The 13814-nt window shown below is 35.0% G+C and overlaps 1 protein-coding gene across 1 annotated transcript in view; it reads left to right on the forward strand.

Moving 5' to 3' along the window:
• ORC5 (origin recognition complex subunit 5) overlaps positions 1–13814 on the forward strand; it is a 102377-nt gene that overhangs the window by 39009 nt on the left and 49554 nt on the right. Inside the window, 3 exon segments of the mRNA XM_078154504.1 lie at positions 1438–1550; positions 9975–10007; positions 12807–12854. Of these exon segments, the coding sequence (XP_078010630.1) occupies positions 1438–1550; positions 9975–10007; positions 12807–12854 (194 nt within the window).

A 13814-nucleotide genomic window follows, 5' to 3' on the forward strand; every position in this document is an offset into this window, starting at 1 on the left:
ATATATTCCAGTTTACTTTGCTTCATCTAGCTACCCTAAAGAAAACAAATAGCTGTCGCTAGTGAAAATAGGCAATAATGCACTTAAAATAATACTTTCTTTTTTAAAAAAAATCAAATTTCTTTTAAGAATTAAATATGTTAAGATTAATCATGTGATCAAGAATTCAGTATGAGTAGAAAAATATTTTCTACATTATCATTTTCATAGTCAGGTCATAGGCTAAACAGAACACATTTCATGAGTATTTGTAAAAAATGAAAATTTTTTCAATTTTTATTCAGTTTTATCCAAAAATTTAGTGAGTTACAGTACTGTGGAGCAAAAATTAAAAAAAAAAAAGCATGACTTTCCTCCCCTTCAAAATCCACAGTTTTGTGATAGTAACCGGGGTCCTAACCTAACTTGACTTTTTTTTTTTCATAAATTTTTTTTAAATGAAACTCAGATCTTAATTGATTTAAACAGGAGTAATATTTTTAAATGAAAAGAATTTTTTATGTTTTTTTTCTTACATAGTTATTATCCTTCCAAGAAAAACTTTACCTTGCCAAAGGTAAAAACCCTGAACCTAGGATTTCACAGGCCTGCGGAAGTTTGAGATGATCAAACTCCCTCTACCAGTACATGTTGTCACCTTCTCTGCTGTTTATTTGTAGTTCTTAGAAAGCTGTGTAGAGCGCTGAGAGTTTCAAGTGACTTGCCCAATGACCAATGTGTGTCAGAGGCTGGACTTAAACTCAGATATTTCTAAGTGTGAGGGCCAGCTCTGCACCCACTCTACCACACTGCCCCTGTTCCAGCTCTTCCCTTCCCCTGTGGAATTCTAGTTTCATTTAAAATTCCTTATTAGCTACAAAATTGATTATGGAGATTGGTGCTACCTTCCAAAAATGTGTGTTTTGAAACAGATACTCAAAACATAATGTTAGATTAAATTCACTAAGATAATAAAAAAAGACTTTAAACCATGCCATCCATGCATTTCATTGAAGAAATTGGAGTTCTTTAGCCTAGGGAAGAAAAGGCTTAGAGGGAGAATGATAGCTGTGTAGCCATATGAAGAGTTGGAACAATGAACAATGAGAGAGTAGATATATTTTACTGGGCCCTAGATGGTAGCACTAAAATCAGTGGATGCAGAGAGGGGAAGAACTCCCAATAGTTATCCAAAACTGGTGTGGGCTTTTTAGAGAGGTATTAGATTCTCTATTGTTGAAGGTCTTCAAACAAGAACTATATTACCAGTCTTTAAAGGTTCTTGCTCATGTGTAAGTTGGGTAAATTGACTTCCAAGACCTTTCCATATCTGAGTCAGTGATTCTGACACTTGTACTACCAAACGCACAGGGTTGTGGTAAGAAAAAGACTTTATTTGCTGCAAAGTGCTATGTCAGTGTTTAATATTAATGAGCTGTATAAAAATATTTTCCATAGGTCTTTCTGCACATGCTCACGTAGAACTTCCATATTACTCCAAATTTATTCTAATTGCTGCATACTTGGCTTCATACAATCCAACAAGAACAGATAAAAGATTTTTCCTAAAGGTAATTTCTACATGCTTCATATACTTCACTTTGGGCTGTTTTTTTCCGAAGATTGCAAGTGTGTTAATGGAATTAAATACTTTTGTGAAAACTGTAAATTCTTAAGAGAAGTAGATTTGAATGAAGAGAGTAGAATAATAGATCTTTTCATATATATTTTGGTCCTCTCCTATGAACATTTTTGCATTAAGGTTACAGTCTGGAATTTTGGTGCATTATACAGAAGCCAGTTAAGATCCAGGAGGTAAGTTGGCAAGTAATGTATTATCTCAATTCTTTATAAATCAAATCTTGATTGAAATATGGTACATTAGAAGCTTTTCAAGTGTAGTAGCTATTTTCCTGGCATTTTTGCCTCAGTAAAATTCTTCCTATTGTATATATCCTGTATCTTCTGAATTATGAACCAGAACTCTTATTTTTTTTTCCTGCTAAAATCATAAACTAAGATATCCCATTTTGAGACTTCTTCTAGAAAGAAAAATAAGCATCAAAGTCATTCAACTAAAGAACATTTAGTTGGAAACTCTGGATTTATTATGAAACCTAGAAAATCTGGCCTGTGGGAAGGAATTAAAAACAGCTTTTTAATTTTTATAAGAAAATTCAAACATGAAACTGAATTGTAAATTAAGAAGGAGAATCTCTGGGGAAGGATAGTGTCAGTCAAAAGTTATATTCTTTCATAATCTCAGTAATATCCCCAGTTTTATCATGAGATGATGATAAAATTATTTTTCAATGGAATATAAAGAAAGCAATAACATATCTTTTCTATACTAAGAAAATTTTAGAGTAATTTCATTGGAACTATCAACAGATCTGTAGTCTTGCCATCACATCTCAGCTATTGTGTGTGGGCATTGTTAGAGTATGTTATTAGAGTTAAAAAAGTAACACTAAGTTTATATTGGGAAAAAATTATATGGATTATTCCTTAGTTTTTTTTCTATTTGAGCTCCAGGGAGTGGTCTTAGTAGAATTTTACTAGAGCCCATGAATAAATAAGTATGTAAAATAAAATTGAGTTACCTAGGTTTACTTTCTATCTCAGTATAAACTGTCGCATTTGGAGTTGAAACACAATTATTGCCAACCTTAACTCTTTTCCTTTTTCTATTTTTTTCCTTTTCATGTAGCCTATATCTAGTCCCTAGATCCAGTAACTGAATGTTTAACTCAGAGTTAGGAGAATAATGAAGGGATGTGGTGAAGGCCACAGAAATGTTTATCAGTAGTCCATAGGCAGAGCTTTGGGGAATATTACTTTATAAAATAAGTTATAGAGCATTTAGTCCTCTGGCTCCAATTTACCCACATTACATTCATGAAAATTTTAGAAAATTTAGGAAAATTAGAATTTTACCTTAAGATTCCAGATATGTTTAGAAAAATGAGTGGTTTTAAGTGAAGTTCTACCATACCATGCTTGATAAAGGGCCAGCCTCAGTCAGAAAGACCTTACTTCAAATCCTACCTGTGACACATAGTGGCTTATTCCTGGAAAGTCGTTTAATCTTTCAGTGCCCCAGGCATTTCTCTAAAATTATAAATGGTAGAAAGTTTGCCTTTCTGCATGGGTGGAGGCAGTTTCTTCATAGGAATTCCTTACTCCAATGATGTCACAAATCTAGACAGAAAATGTGAAGCATAGGCATTATAGTATAGTGGAAATAACATTGGCTTTTGCAGTTGGAGGAGCTGAGTTCCCATGTTACCTTTGATGTTTTACAACTATTCTCTCCCTCTTTGACCGTGGGTAAGCCTCACCCCACCCGCACCCCCAATCCTCTATTTCCTCAAATGTCAAATGAAGGAGTTGAACTAGATGACCTCTGAGGCCCCTACCAATTCCAAATATATGAACCTGCTAATCATAAAATGAATATTTTTAGTTTACAGATAATATAACCTATTACTATTAATTTATTCACCAGAAAGTATTATTAATAGTAGTCAAAAGATGAAAATAATGACTTGAATTTCAGAAATTTATTTATTGTAACATAAGTTCTTATAAAAGGGAAGGGCCTTCAGATTTTTATGGAATAACAGTGCTCATCTTTTGTTCATTCAAATGGGAAATTTGTGAACAAAAAAGATGGGTCCTGGGAATTATGGAATGACAGTCCAGGTTCTCCATTGCTATCTTTTAAGTGTTAGAAGGAAATTATATAGAACTTATGAGAGGAATTGGGCAGGAGTTGTGCAAGATAGGCAGATGTGAATGAAGCACCTTGCATCATTGGACGGAACATCCAGCTACACAAGATTGCAGATTCAACTGAGTAAAGCTGGTAACGCTAGTTGACATTTATAGGGTGTTTTAAAGTTTACAAAGTGCATTACATTATTTTATTCTCACAGTGCCGTGAGTTAGGGATTCTAAGCTTATCATTCCCATTTTGTAAGTGAGGAAACTGAGTCCCCAATATGCTAAGTAACTTGCCTTTGGTCATATAGCTAGGAAGTCCTGAGGCAGGATTTTGATCTTGATTTCTCCTAACTTGTCACTACACTAGGCTGTCTGTGTCATAGACCTATGTATATTGTACTTTGATATTTCTTGAATGAATGAATAAAGTATTCTCATGGAAATGAGAAGAAATGCTTTCGTTCAAAATTATCTGTATTCAAGACTTTTTGCTAGAGTATAAACTCCAGAAGAGTCAGAACTGTTATGTTATCTACACTTTGTATTTCTCTTAGCACAGTGCTCTAAATAGACACTAGATACAAAGGTTCGTATTGTTAAGTGAATATAGGGAAGTTAGGTTTTCTCCAGTTGTCAGCTTTCTCTTAAAAGGTTGAGAGTCTTATTTTCCTTTTGCTAATCTGCTTTTAGCCATTTATTCCTTTTCCTCCCTTGTTCTGAGTTCCAAACTGTTAGCCAGGAATGAGTTGGAGCTTAGAAAGAAGGGGCATGTTTTTGAGAGTGTTTTGTATTGTACTTATCTTTGGTCCTCCATATTGCAGTGTTTTGCAACTGAGAGACTGTAGGTGTGGATAAAATTGGCAAGAGTATTGGCTAAGTGTTTTTTTTTAATGTGTGAATGCCAAATATATTTTTTTGCTAAATGAGGAAGCAAAACCAGACCACTTGGTAAATATGCAAAAGGTCATTTATACAGCACAGCTGAACAAATATAATTAATTTTAAAATGCATATGAAATCTTGAACGCTTAAATGTATCATCAGTTCTGGAGTTCCATCCGTTGATACAGATCAGAACCCATTCTGTGTGACTTTTTCCCATGTCCTCACAACATTTCACCACAAGGGGTCATGTGTTTGAGGCTTTTGACATTTCCCCACAACATTTCAAAATTATCAGTGTATTATTATTCTGGCTATTTGTCTCCCTCCTTCCTTCCTTCCTTCCTTCTTTCCTTCCTTCCTTCCTTCCTTCCTTCCTTCTTTCCTTCCTTCCTTTCCTTCCTTCTTTCCTTCCTTCCTTCCTTCCTTCCTTCTTTTCCTTTCTTTTCTTCCTTCTTCCCCTTCCCTTCCTTCCTTCTCTCTCCCACCCTCCTCCTTCTTCTCTTTCTCCCTTTCCTCCTCACCTTCCCCCTCTCTCCTATCACCCTGGCATCAGAACAGTGCACATAGCTGAATGGTTTCTCATATACAAATCATGAGATTCAAATGCTATAGAACACACAGTCACACAGAGGGAATCTAAGAGATGGAAACTAGGATGTGGCAAACTGTGTCCTTAAAAAACACTCCTTTATAAATAAAATAGAACAAAGATAATTGAATTTAAAATTGACAATCTGAGAATAGATCCCAGTAGATCAGAGGGTTTCCTATAAGCAGGCGAATAGTTCATCTTCTTTTCATAATCCTGTAATTTCTTTGTGTGTGTGTGTGTGTGTGTGTGTGTGTGTGTGTGTGTGTGTAAAATATAGGGAAAAAATACCTAATCAATTTTATCTTGTACTCATGTCTAATGTACTCTGGTCAGATTGGTCTCCTTATCATCCCTGACCTGTTTTTCATCTAAGTAACTTTGCTGTGATGTTCTTCCTGAATGGAATGTTCTCTGTCTAGCCAAATCCTACCTCCTCTTCACTGTCACCTTAAGTAGGCCCTGCAGAATTTTAGAACTGAAGAGAACCTTAGGGTTCTTGTTTAGTCTCCTTACTGTAATCTCCTATAGTATTTATTGTCTTGTTATTGTCATTTAGTTTTTTCATATGTTTAAAAACTTTTCCCATTAGATTCTGCATATTAAACTCTTTGAAGCCAGAGATTATGCCAAATTTCTTTAATGTCCCCCTTGATATTCAGTACATAGTTTTCTGAATTGTTTTAAATTTAACTGAAAACTCCTTTTCCTTGTTTTATAGAGACATTGAACGTATGCTGGATTTTGAAACATCAGTCTTGAGTGTAGTAATAAAATTTGTTAAATTTAGTATTTTTATTGTCATAGCAAATACTAACTTGGAGTTTGGCTAATTTCCAGTTTGGTTCTCCTAAGTATAAAAATGTAGTATATTTGTTACAATAACATTTGTCCTCCACTTATTTAGCCTTTTACGCCTTTAAAATAGCAAACTATTACTTGAAAATATCTTTTGGCATCCCAGTTTGCAGGAGAGCAGTTAACAGCGGTAATTTTGTTTTGTGAAATTCCTTTTGTCTAATCATAAAGTCAGTTACAGTGTAATAGTCACTATTTCTAATAATAATTGTCACTATTTGTTAATGCTATTAGATGTATTTTTATTCAAATTTTTAAATCAAAGATTATTTGAATAGGCAGCAAAATTACAAGTAATAGATATTCAAGATAGTATCCATGCACTAATAATTTGATTATTTTAGCCTTTATAACAGTATAATTGCAAATAATACACAGTCTACTTACTGTGTTATCCATGCACTAACATAATTTGTTTATTATAACATTTATGATGAATAACCTTAATATAATCACTGATTTCCCTGGTTTTTAATTTTGCATAATGAAATCACTTTGGAACATTGATGGTTTTGTTCTTTTAAATCAACTTATTCAATTAAGAGGTTTGTGAAAATAATTTTAGAAATAATATCTTTCACATTTCAGTTTCATACCTGATTCAAGTTTTTAGTGAACTTCAGAACAACATTATAACTTAGGGTTTATTGAAATGGTTACTGTATGTAAATTTAAAAATTAGGGCAGCTAGGTGGCGCAGTGGATAGAGCACCAGCCCTGGATTCAGGAGTACCTGAGTTCAAATCCGGCCTCAGACACATAACACTTACTAGCTGTGTGATCCTGGGCAAGTCATTTAACTGCATTGCCTACCTCCCACAGATGTGTGTGTGTGTGTGTGTTTATGTGTTTATTTATCCTTTGTTGAATTAGTTGTACTATATACCTCGCAAAACATAACTTCCTAGCTAGTCCTTTATGAACTGAGGCTTTTGTTTATAAATGCACATTCATATATTGTAGTTACATTTTCAAAATTGCTTTAAAAGTGTAGATCACTCCAAAATTACTGTAAGAGTGTAAGCCAATTTTTGTGGAGTGAGGGGAAATGCTTAACCTGCGAAGCCACATTAGGCTTACTTTTTTTGGGATATTCTGCAAGCTTAAAAAGAGCTATTACTTCATCAGTGTGAGTACCTTCTGTTCTGATGCAAATCACAAACCATTGATGCCTTAATTGAAGATCTACATGAGCTGTAGGAACCAAAAATTAAGCTGAAAAATAGACCTTTGGTGATGAGTTCCTCCAAACTAGGCTGGCCATTGAATGACAAATGGTTCCATATCTGTTTTTGAAACCTTTCTAGCTTGGGCTCCTTAGCAGTAGGCTGGACACCGGTAATTTTTTGGCCACTGCGGCCCATGAAGTTTACAAAATTGCAAACTGACTCCTTGCTATTGGTCAAGCTCCTTCAGCTTCTAGAATGATGTAGCACAGTAATGGAAAGAAGGAAGCAGAAGATGCTAGAGATCTCATAATTTTTAAACCAGTTACAAACTTTAACTTAGCATTTTCCACTCTAAATGTGAGATACTTGTCCAGTGATCAATAAATAGAAATATTACTGATTGAACTGAATCATTTCAGTCTTAACATTCTCACTGTAAAGGAAACTAGAATATAGAAGTGGTAGCTAAATGAAGACATGAGTAGGCCGCAATACCTTGCAAAGAACAAGTTAAAAATGAGAACTTGAAGAAAGGATGTCATTAACTAATTAATTGTATAAGCGAAAAAGAAGACTGGTTGGTCACATTGAAAGAATAATAGATAATCATTGGACAGCCTGTGTGTGTTTTTCTGGAATCCTTATGTTTCGAATGGTGAGAAAGTTGTCAGCACCTTGGATGGGCCTCCTGTGTTGAGTGTATAGGAGAATGTGGACAAGAGTTAAGCAGGCATGGATTGGTTGTCATTTGCTTCATTGGAAGAAAAAACATAACAATGAGATCACTAGTCCCTATTGGCATTTCCTAGAAGAAACCAAGGTGACATCTGTACCGTAATAAAGTATTTGAGTAGGATTTTGGAAGGGTTATTAAATGATCAGTGGGGAAAAAAAATATGGCTTTCAAATTGAGATGATGGAATAAGAGATTTAATAAGAAATCAGGCTTTTTGCATCTCTATCAAAAACAGTCAATAGAAATACCAGTGAGAAAAAATAGTATTTAAAAACTACTTAAATAAAAATTAACTAAAATAGCTAAAGAACAAAACAAAATGCTGATAACAAAAAATTCTGCTAAGGAGCAACAAAATAACTAAAGAACTAGGAGCTTTACAGATAAGAAAAACAACACAAGACTTCTAGAGAGATATACTTAGATGGAAAAGTGATATGTTAATTAAATAAATTAATTAAATTAATGTAAATTAAATAATAATTGAGCCTGGTAAAAATCACAGGGTAAAATAAAAACCTTGTCAGAAACAAACAAAATATAAGGGGAATGAAGACTGAAGTTCGAATAAACCATGCTTTTAAAAAAAAATGAAGAAATATTTAAAAAAATAATTATATTGCTAATATAATAGAAAATGAGTCCACAGAACAGGATATAGGATTCAACAACCTGGGTCACTGCCCTGAATAACCTGAGAGGGGAAAGAGCTGTCTCAGCTGGGTTTCAGCCTCCTTTCCCTCAAGCTACATGCATCTGTCCACTCCAGCAGCCCTCCTGACTCCTCACTCATTTCTCTTCCTTTACTTCATATGACTGAGCTGAATCAACATGTGCCACTGCTTGCAGAATACAGGTTGGTGTAGGTGATTGCTCAGCCATTGCAATAGCGAAGTCCCTATCATAGAGCCATGTTCTGCACCAGCCTGGGTGTGCTTGAATTTGTCCTATTAGTGGTAGGGGAAAAGGGGTTGGGAAGTATTAAGAGTCTTCTACCGTTAATTTATAATGAATTTTTACCTACTTTTGTCTTCTGTGCATTTAGTTGTAATCATTCTGCATCTGGCAGAGAATTTCTTTTGGGGTATATTAGAGAACTATGAAGGATCTGAGTTGATGAATCCTATTTCTCAGTGTTAGGAGTCTAAAAGAGCCTTACAGCCCAGCTTCAGCAGTCTACTTACCAGCAAAGCAGAGGGGCCAAAAAGTAAGTGGCAGGAGAATTTTAAAAAGAAGCAAAAATACGGTGACTGAAACTAAAAACATCAGAGATATAAAGAGTAAAAGACTCAATAAAAGTCCAGAACTCAAACAGCTAAATCAGCAGAGATCTTGAAAGTAGAAGGAAGAATGAATAAGACCTCAACGAGAATACAAAGGAAAAAAGAAAAATGAACTAGTAGTGCCTGATGGGGAATAGATTCCCTAGAGAATATGGTAGAACGAGAAACTCCAGAATACTTCAAAAGATAAATAAAGCTTATTAAAATAAGGGAAGAATAAAATCAGAAATTATAACTCTGAAAGCAAAATTTAAACACGTATTAGAAAACAAATTGAGTCCATGTTGGAGAATCTAAATGAGAGAGGTTAACAAAAATACTAAAATGGAAGAAAATTTAAAAGAAGAAAAGGAAAAGGCAACAATGTTTAAAAACATATGAATTCTATAGAAGTCAAAGCATATGACTTTAATGATAGTATGTGCGTGACCAGTCAAAAAACTTGAATGTCATAATGCAGGAAAGAAAATACAAGAAAACTTTTGAGAGCTTCTGAATACATGTAATGAAGGATTTATTGAAAGAGTCCATATGTTAGTGGTGGGGAGAAAAAAACCAGTGCTTCAAATTCCCAAGATTCCTGATGGTTAAATTAATAATTTCAATGACATTGTATGTTGCATGCAAGTAGAAAGATCTTCAAGTATGAAGAAAAGGTCATTTGAATGATACAAGCTTGTTTTATTATTCTAAGCAAATATATATTTTACCACTCCCCAGTATTTTTACTCCTTCGTTTCTTTGTTTAGGCTGTGGTACAGAAGTCAAAATCCTCTTCACAGGTACAATCTTCTTAACCAGTTATTTCCTTAATTTCTTTTTTTTCTCCTAAAGCTCTCATTTTCAACAAACATCAGAAATAGAAAAAAATGTTGCCATCTGTCTCCTGCCTACCAAGGTCTTCAGGTTTTTGTGCATGTAGTTTTAGGAATATAAGCCTTTCCTTGACCACAGTAGGGGAGGAACTCCTTTCCATTGGGGCAGTGGCTTCAAGTCCAAGATTCCTAGCCCTGGTCAGAGACTGTGGACCTAAGGGACAAAATAAGAAGGGAATTACATCACTAAGATTCAGATCCCTAGCCCTTGTTCTCTTTGGTGAAGACAGGAAGTCCTTCCCAAAAAAGTGTGGCTCCTAGTCCCAGCCCTGGTCAGCAACATTTGGACCTCAGGTGGGTAGGAGTTCCCAATCCCTGGGTTCGACCTCAAGGCCCTCACTCTTTTCAGTGAAGGCAGGTGGTGCCCCTGAATGTGTGGTTGCTGAGAGTCCTAGACTCAGTTTTGGTCAGTGACTTTTGGACCTGAGGAAAAAGAGCTTCTTGCTGTTGAAGCACAAAGTTCAGTGATCCAGTCCTTGCATTTTCTGGAAAAAATAGGGAGTTGGCAGTAAGGCTTTCTGTCCTACCTCATTCATGGGGGTGATGCTGCCAGAAAACTTAGTCTCAGCTTTGATCAGTGTTTCATGCTCAGCCTATTTCCCATCAAAGTGGTTCAGTTGACTGGTACAAGCAGTAAAACTGGGAGGGCGGGGAAGGGAATACCCTGGGGACAGGGCACTAAGGGATTAAGAAATACCTATGAGCTCATCTCTGGACATCAGCCTAGGATAGAAGACAACAGTGCAGTCAAGATACTGGCAGTGACTGTTGCACTGACTTGGGATTTAAGTGGTGTTTTTATAGGGTCGTTCAATGATATTCCCCCGACCATCTGTAGTCAGGGTAGGTGAAGGGACTGCTCAGCTTTCTAATCTTGGACCGTCTTGATGGTGATTACCATGTGCCAAGAAACAGGGTTGGAGATGGTAACTTATCAGGATACATAGCCAGACTAGGACAAAGTATAGGGGGTTCAACAAGTGTGCTAAATTTCCATAGCAAATTAAAACTGCATTACAAGTCCGAATTATACAATAGATCCCAAGAAACACCAAAGGATCACACAGCAGTGCATATTTCCACTACCACCCAAGACTTCATTATCATTACCAAAGCTTGACAGGTTATTTCTAGCAGTTGTAACCTCCCCACCCACAGTAGGATCGTAGATCTGGAATTAGGGACATTATCTAGTTCTACTCTTTTTCACATGAGGAAACTGAGGCAAAGGGTCATGTTCCCATATGAGTCACCAGGAGTGTTAAGTTGTCAGATGTGATCATTTGTTAGGAATGTTGTAGTGGGCATTCTTGGTCATTTATAGATTGGACCAAGTGGCCTTTAACATCCTTTTTAACCCTGAATATTTATGACTTTGGAATATTTAACTTTTAGGTAGATGTCATCTGAGAAATGTTTTAAGGTAGGGGAAAAGTCACATAGCCTATACAGTAATTCGAATTGGACAACTAGCTATTAACAAAATATTTCTAAATAAGAGTTCATCGATCTGCCTCAATAACTAGATCAGATTAATTTGAAATTAGCAGCATCCATCTAAATTTTCATAGAAATAGTTTGCTTTAAGTATTTAAAAATATTTCTCTTAAGGTTGAGAAGGCCCCGTACACTATTACTTGGAATTCTTTGCTCATAAATAATACAAAAACAAATTTCAACCTTTTCCAAGTTCTAATTCACATTTACGAATCAGGTCAACAAATATTTATTAAATGCTTATTGATCAACTGACACAGAGTTGGAAAAGGCTTTTTACTAAAAGGCTGTTCACTAAGTGATGAAATATTATGGTCAGAGCAGCTCACAAAATTCTATCAAAGTTTATAAGGGTTGTGCTCTTGCATCAAAGGAGATGATACCTACACTGATAAAATGACAGATCTTTTATGTATTCAATTATGGAAATAAAGTAAACACAAAATTATAAGAGGATACTGTGAATGATACAAATAACAGTTCAAATCAATGAAACTTTGTTCTTTTCATGTGGAACTCTTTTGTAATTGGTCAAGTTGTATGATTCCTTTTAATCATCTTTCTAGCCTCATTGTTCATTATTTCCCCTCTCATACCCTGAGATCTTTCCAATCTAGCCTTCTCTTTATTACACTACACTCCTATATCCTGACACTACCTTTGCAGCAGTTTTCCACTATGGCCTGGAATTCATTCCTGCCTTAGCTATACCTCACAGAATCCCTCTTTTTCCTTCAAGGCTCAGTTCAAATACCACTTTCCATATAAAACCTTTCCTCTTCTCTTTAGGGGCTAGTGTCCTTCCTCCAGGCTTATGCTGGTAAATGTTTACCTGACTGAAAAAAAATGCTCAGACACATTTTTAAGTTTAATTTGCTTTACTAAAATTTTCTCTATCACTTAAGTCTAAGCAATTAACAGAACAATAAATCAAGCTGTGATTTGTGTCATTTGCTGATTTCCATGGTGTAAATGCTCACACTGAAAATTTAACAGTTAGATGGTATGAGGTGGCTCTAGCTCACCCCTGCTTTCCTCTCAAATTTTATTTATCTTTATTTATATTTATTCTGTGTCACATATATAATAGACACATTACATTCTTTGTACTTGTGTCCCCAGTGCCTAGTACATAATAGGTACTTAAATGTTTGTTGGTTGATTGATTGTTGATCCTTTTTTCAGCTTCATTTTTTTATTCATTTTCAGCATCACGGAAAAATCAAGAAAGCTAGTTTAATGAAAAAACCCGAAAAGGTATTTCCATTTTCATTTTTATAAGAAAAATCTTGTTGTGTGCATTTCTTTATAGGAAATGGAGACATGATTAATAGTTTAGGTTTATGTATTTCACTGAAGTGATGGGCTGGAAAGCTTTCTAAAACCTTACTCCAGTGCCTTCTTTTGGAATGGAAGTGATTGTGAGTTCTTAAAGGCTTTACCAGAAGAGTTCTGATTCTGTCAGTTGCTTCCAGGCTGGAAATATTTGTTTATGGTCTCATACAGATTGCAAATCTCTTGTTATCAGGACCATTCTGGTTAAGTACAGAGAGGTACTTCTTCACGTAAATGTTGTCTATGTATAACTTTTTTGGCCACAGCAATTCATTAAACTTTAAATTGTGGAAAGTTTGAAGCTTGTTAGGTGGTACCCCTGAGAGGTTGTGCCCAGCTCTTGGATTATCTCTCAACATCGCAGAATCTTGTGCCTCAAATGGAGGGCGTTGAGAGTTAAAAAATGAGACCACTTTACATTTATAGCATGTATAACTGATAGTCAGAGTATCAGGTATAAAGAGAAACAAAAGACGTACTATGTAAATGACATTTGTATTTTCATTTTGACCTTAGATGTGTGTCAAAGTTTGGCTCTTTACATAAAATCAAATCACATTTCTGAATGTATAAAACTTTTTAAGTTCACATTTAAAGGAATACAAAAATGTGAGGGGTTTTTTTTGCTATTAAACATTACCAGAAATAATTTAAATTAATAATAATACTCAAGAAAGATAAAAATGCTGAGTAGAAAAGTATGACTATGACAAAAATTCTTTAAAGTATGATAATTTGTCCTAGAGCTTTCTCTTTGTTCCCTTGAATAATAATAGCTGTCAACAAGATATAAATATTTTGAGTATCTTTTTAGTAACTTCAAAGCACCCTCATTTCTCCAGTTGCAAAGACAACTTATGAGTTGCAAGTTCATTCCCCCAT

The sequence above is a fragment of the Phascolarctos cinereus genome, unplaced genomic scaffold, assembly GCF_003287225.1.
Source record: "Phascolarctos cinereus isolate Bilbo 61053 unplaced genomic scaffold, phaCin_HiC Scaffold_1;HRSCAF=81, whole genome shotgun sequence".
NCBI lineage: Eukaryota > Metazoa > Chordata > Mammalia > Diprotodontia > Phascolarctidae > Phascolarctos > Phascolarctos cinereus.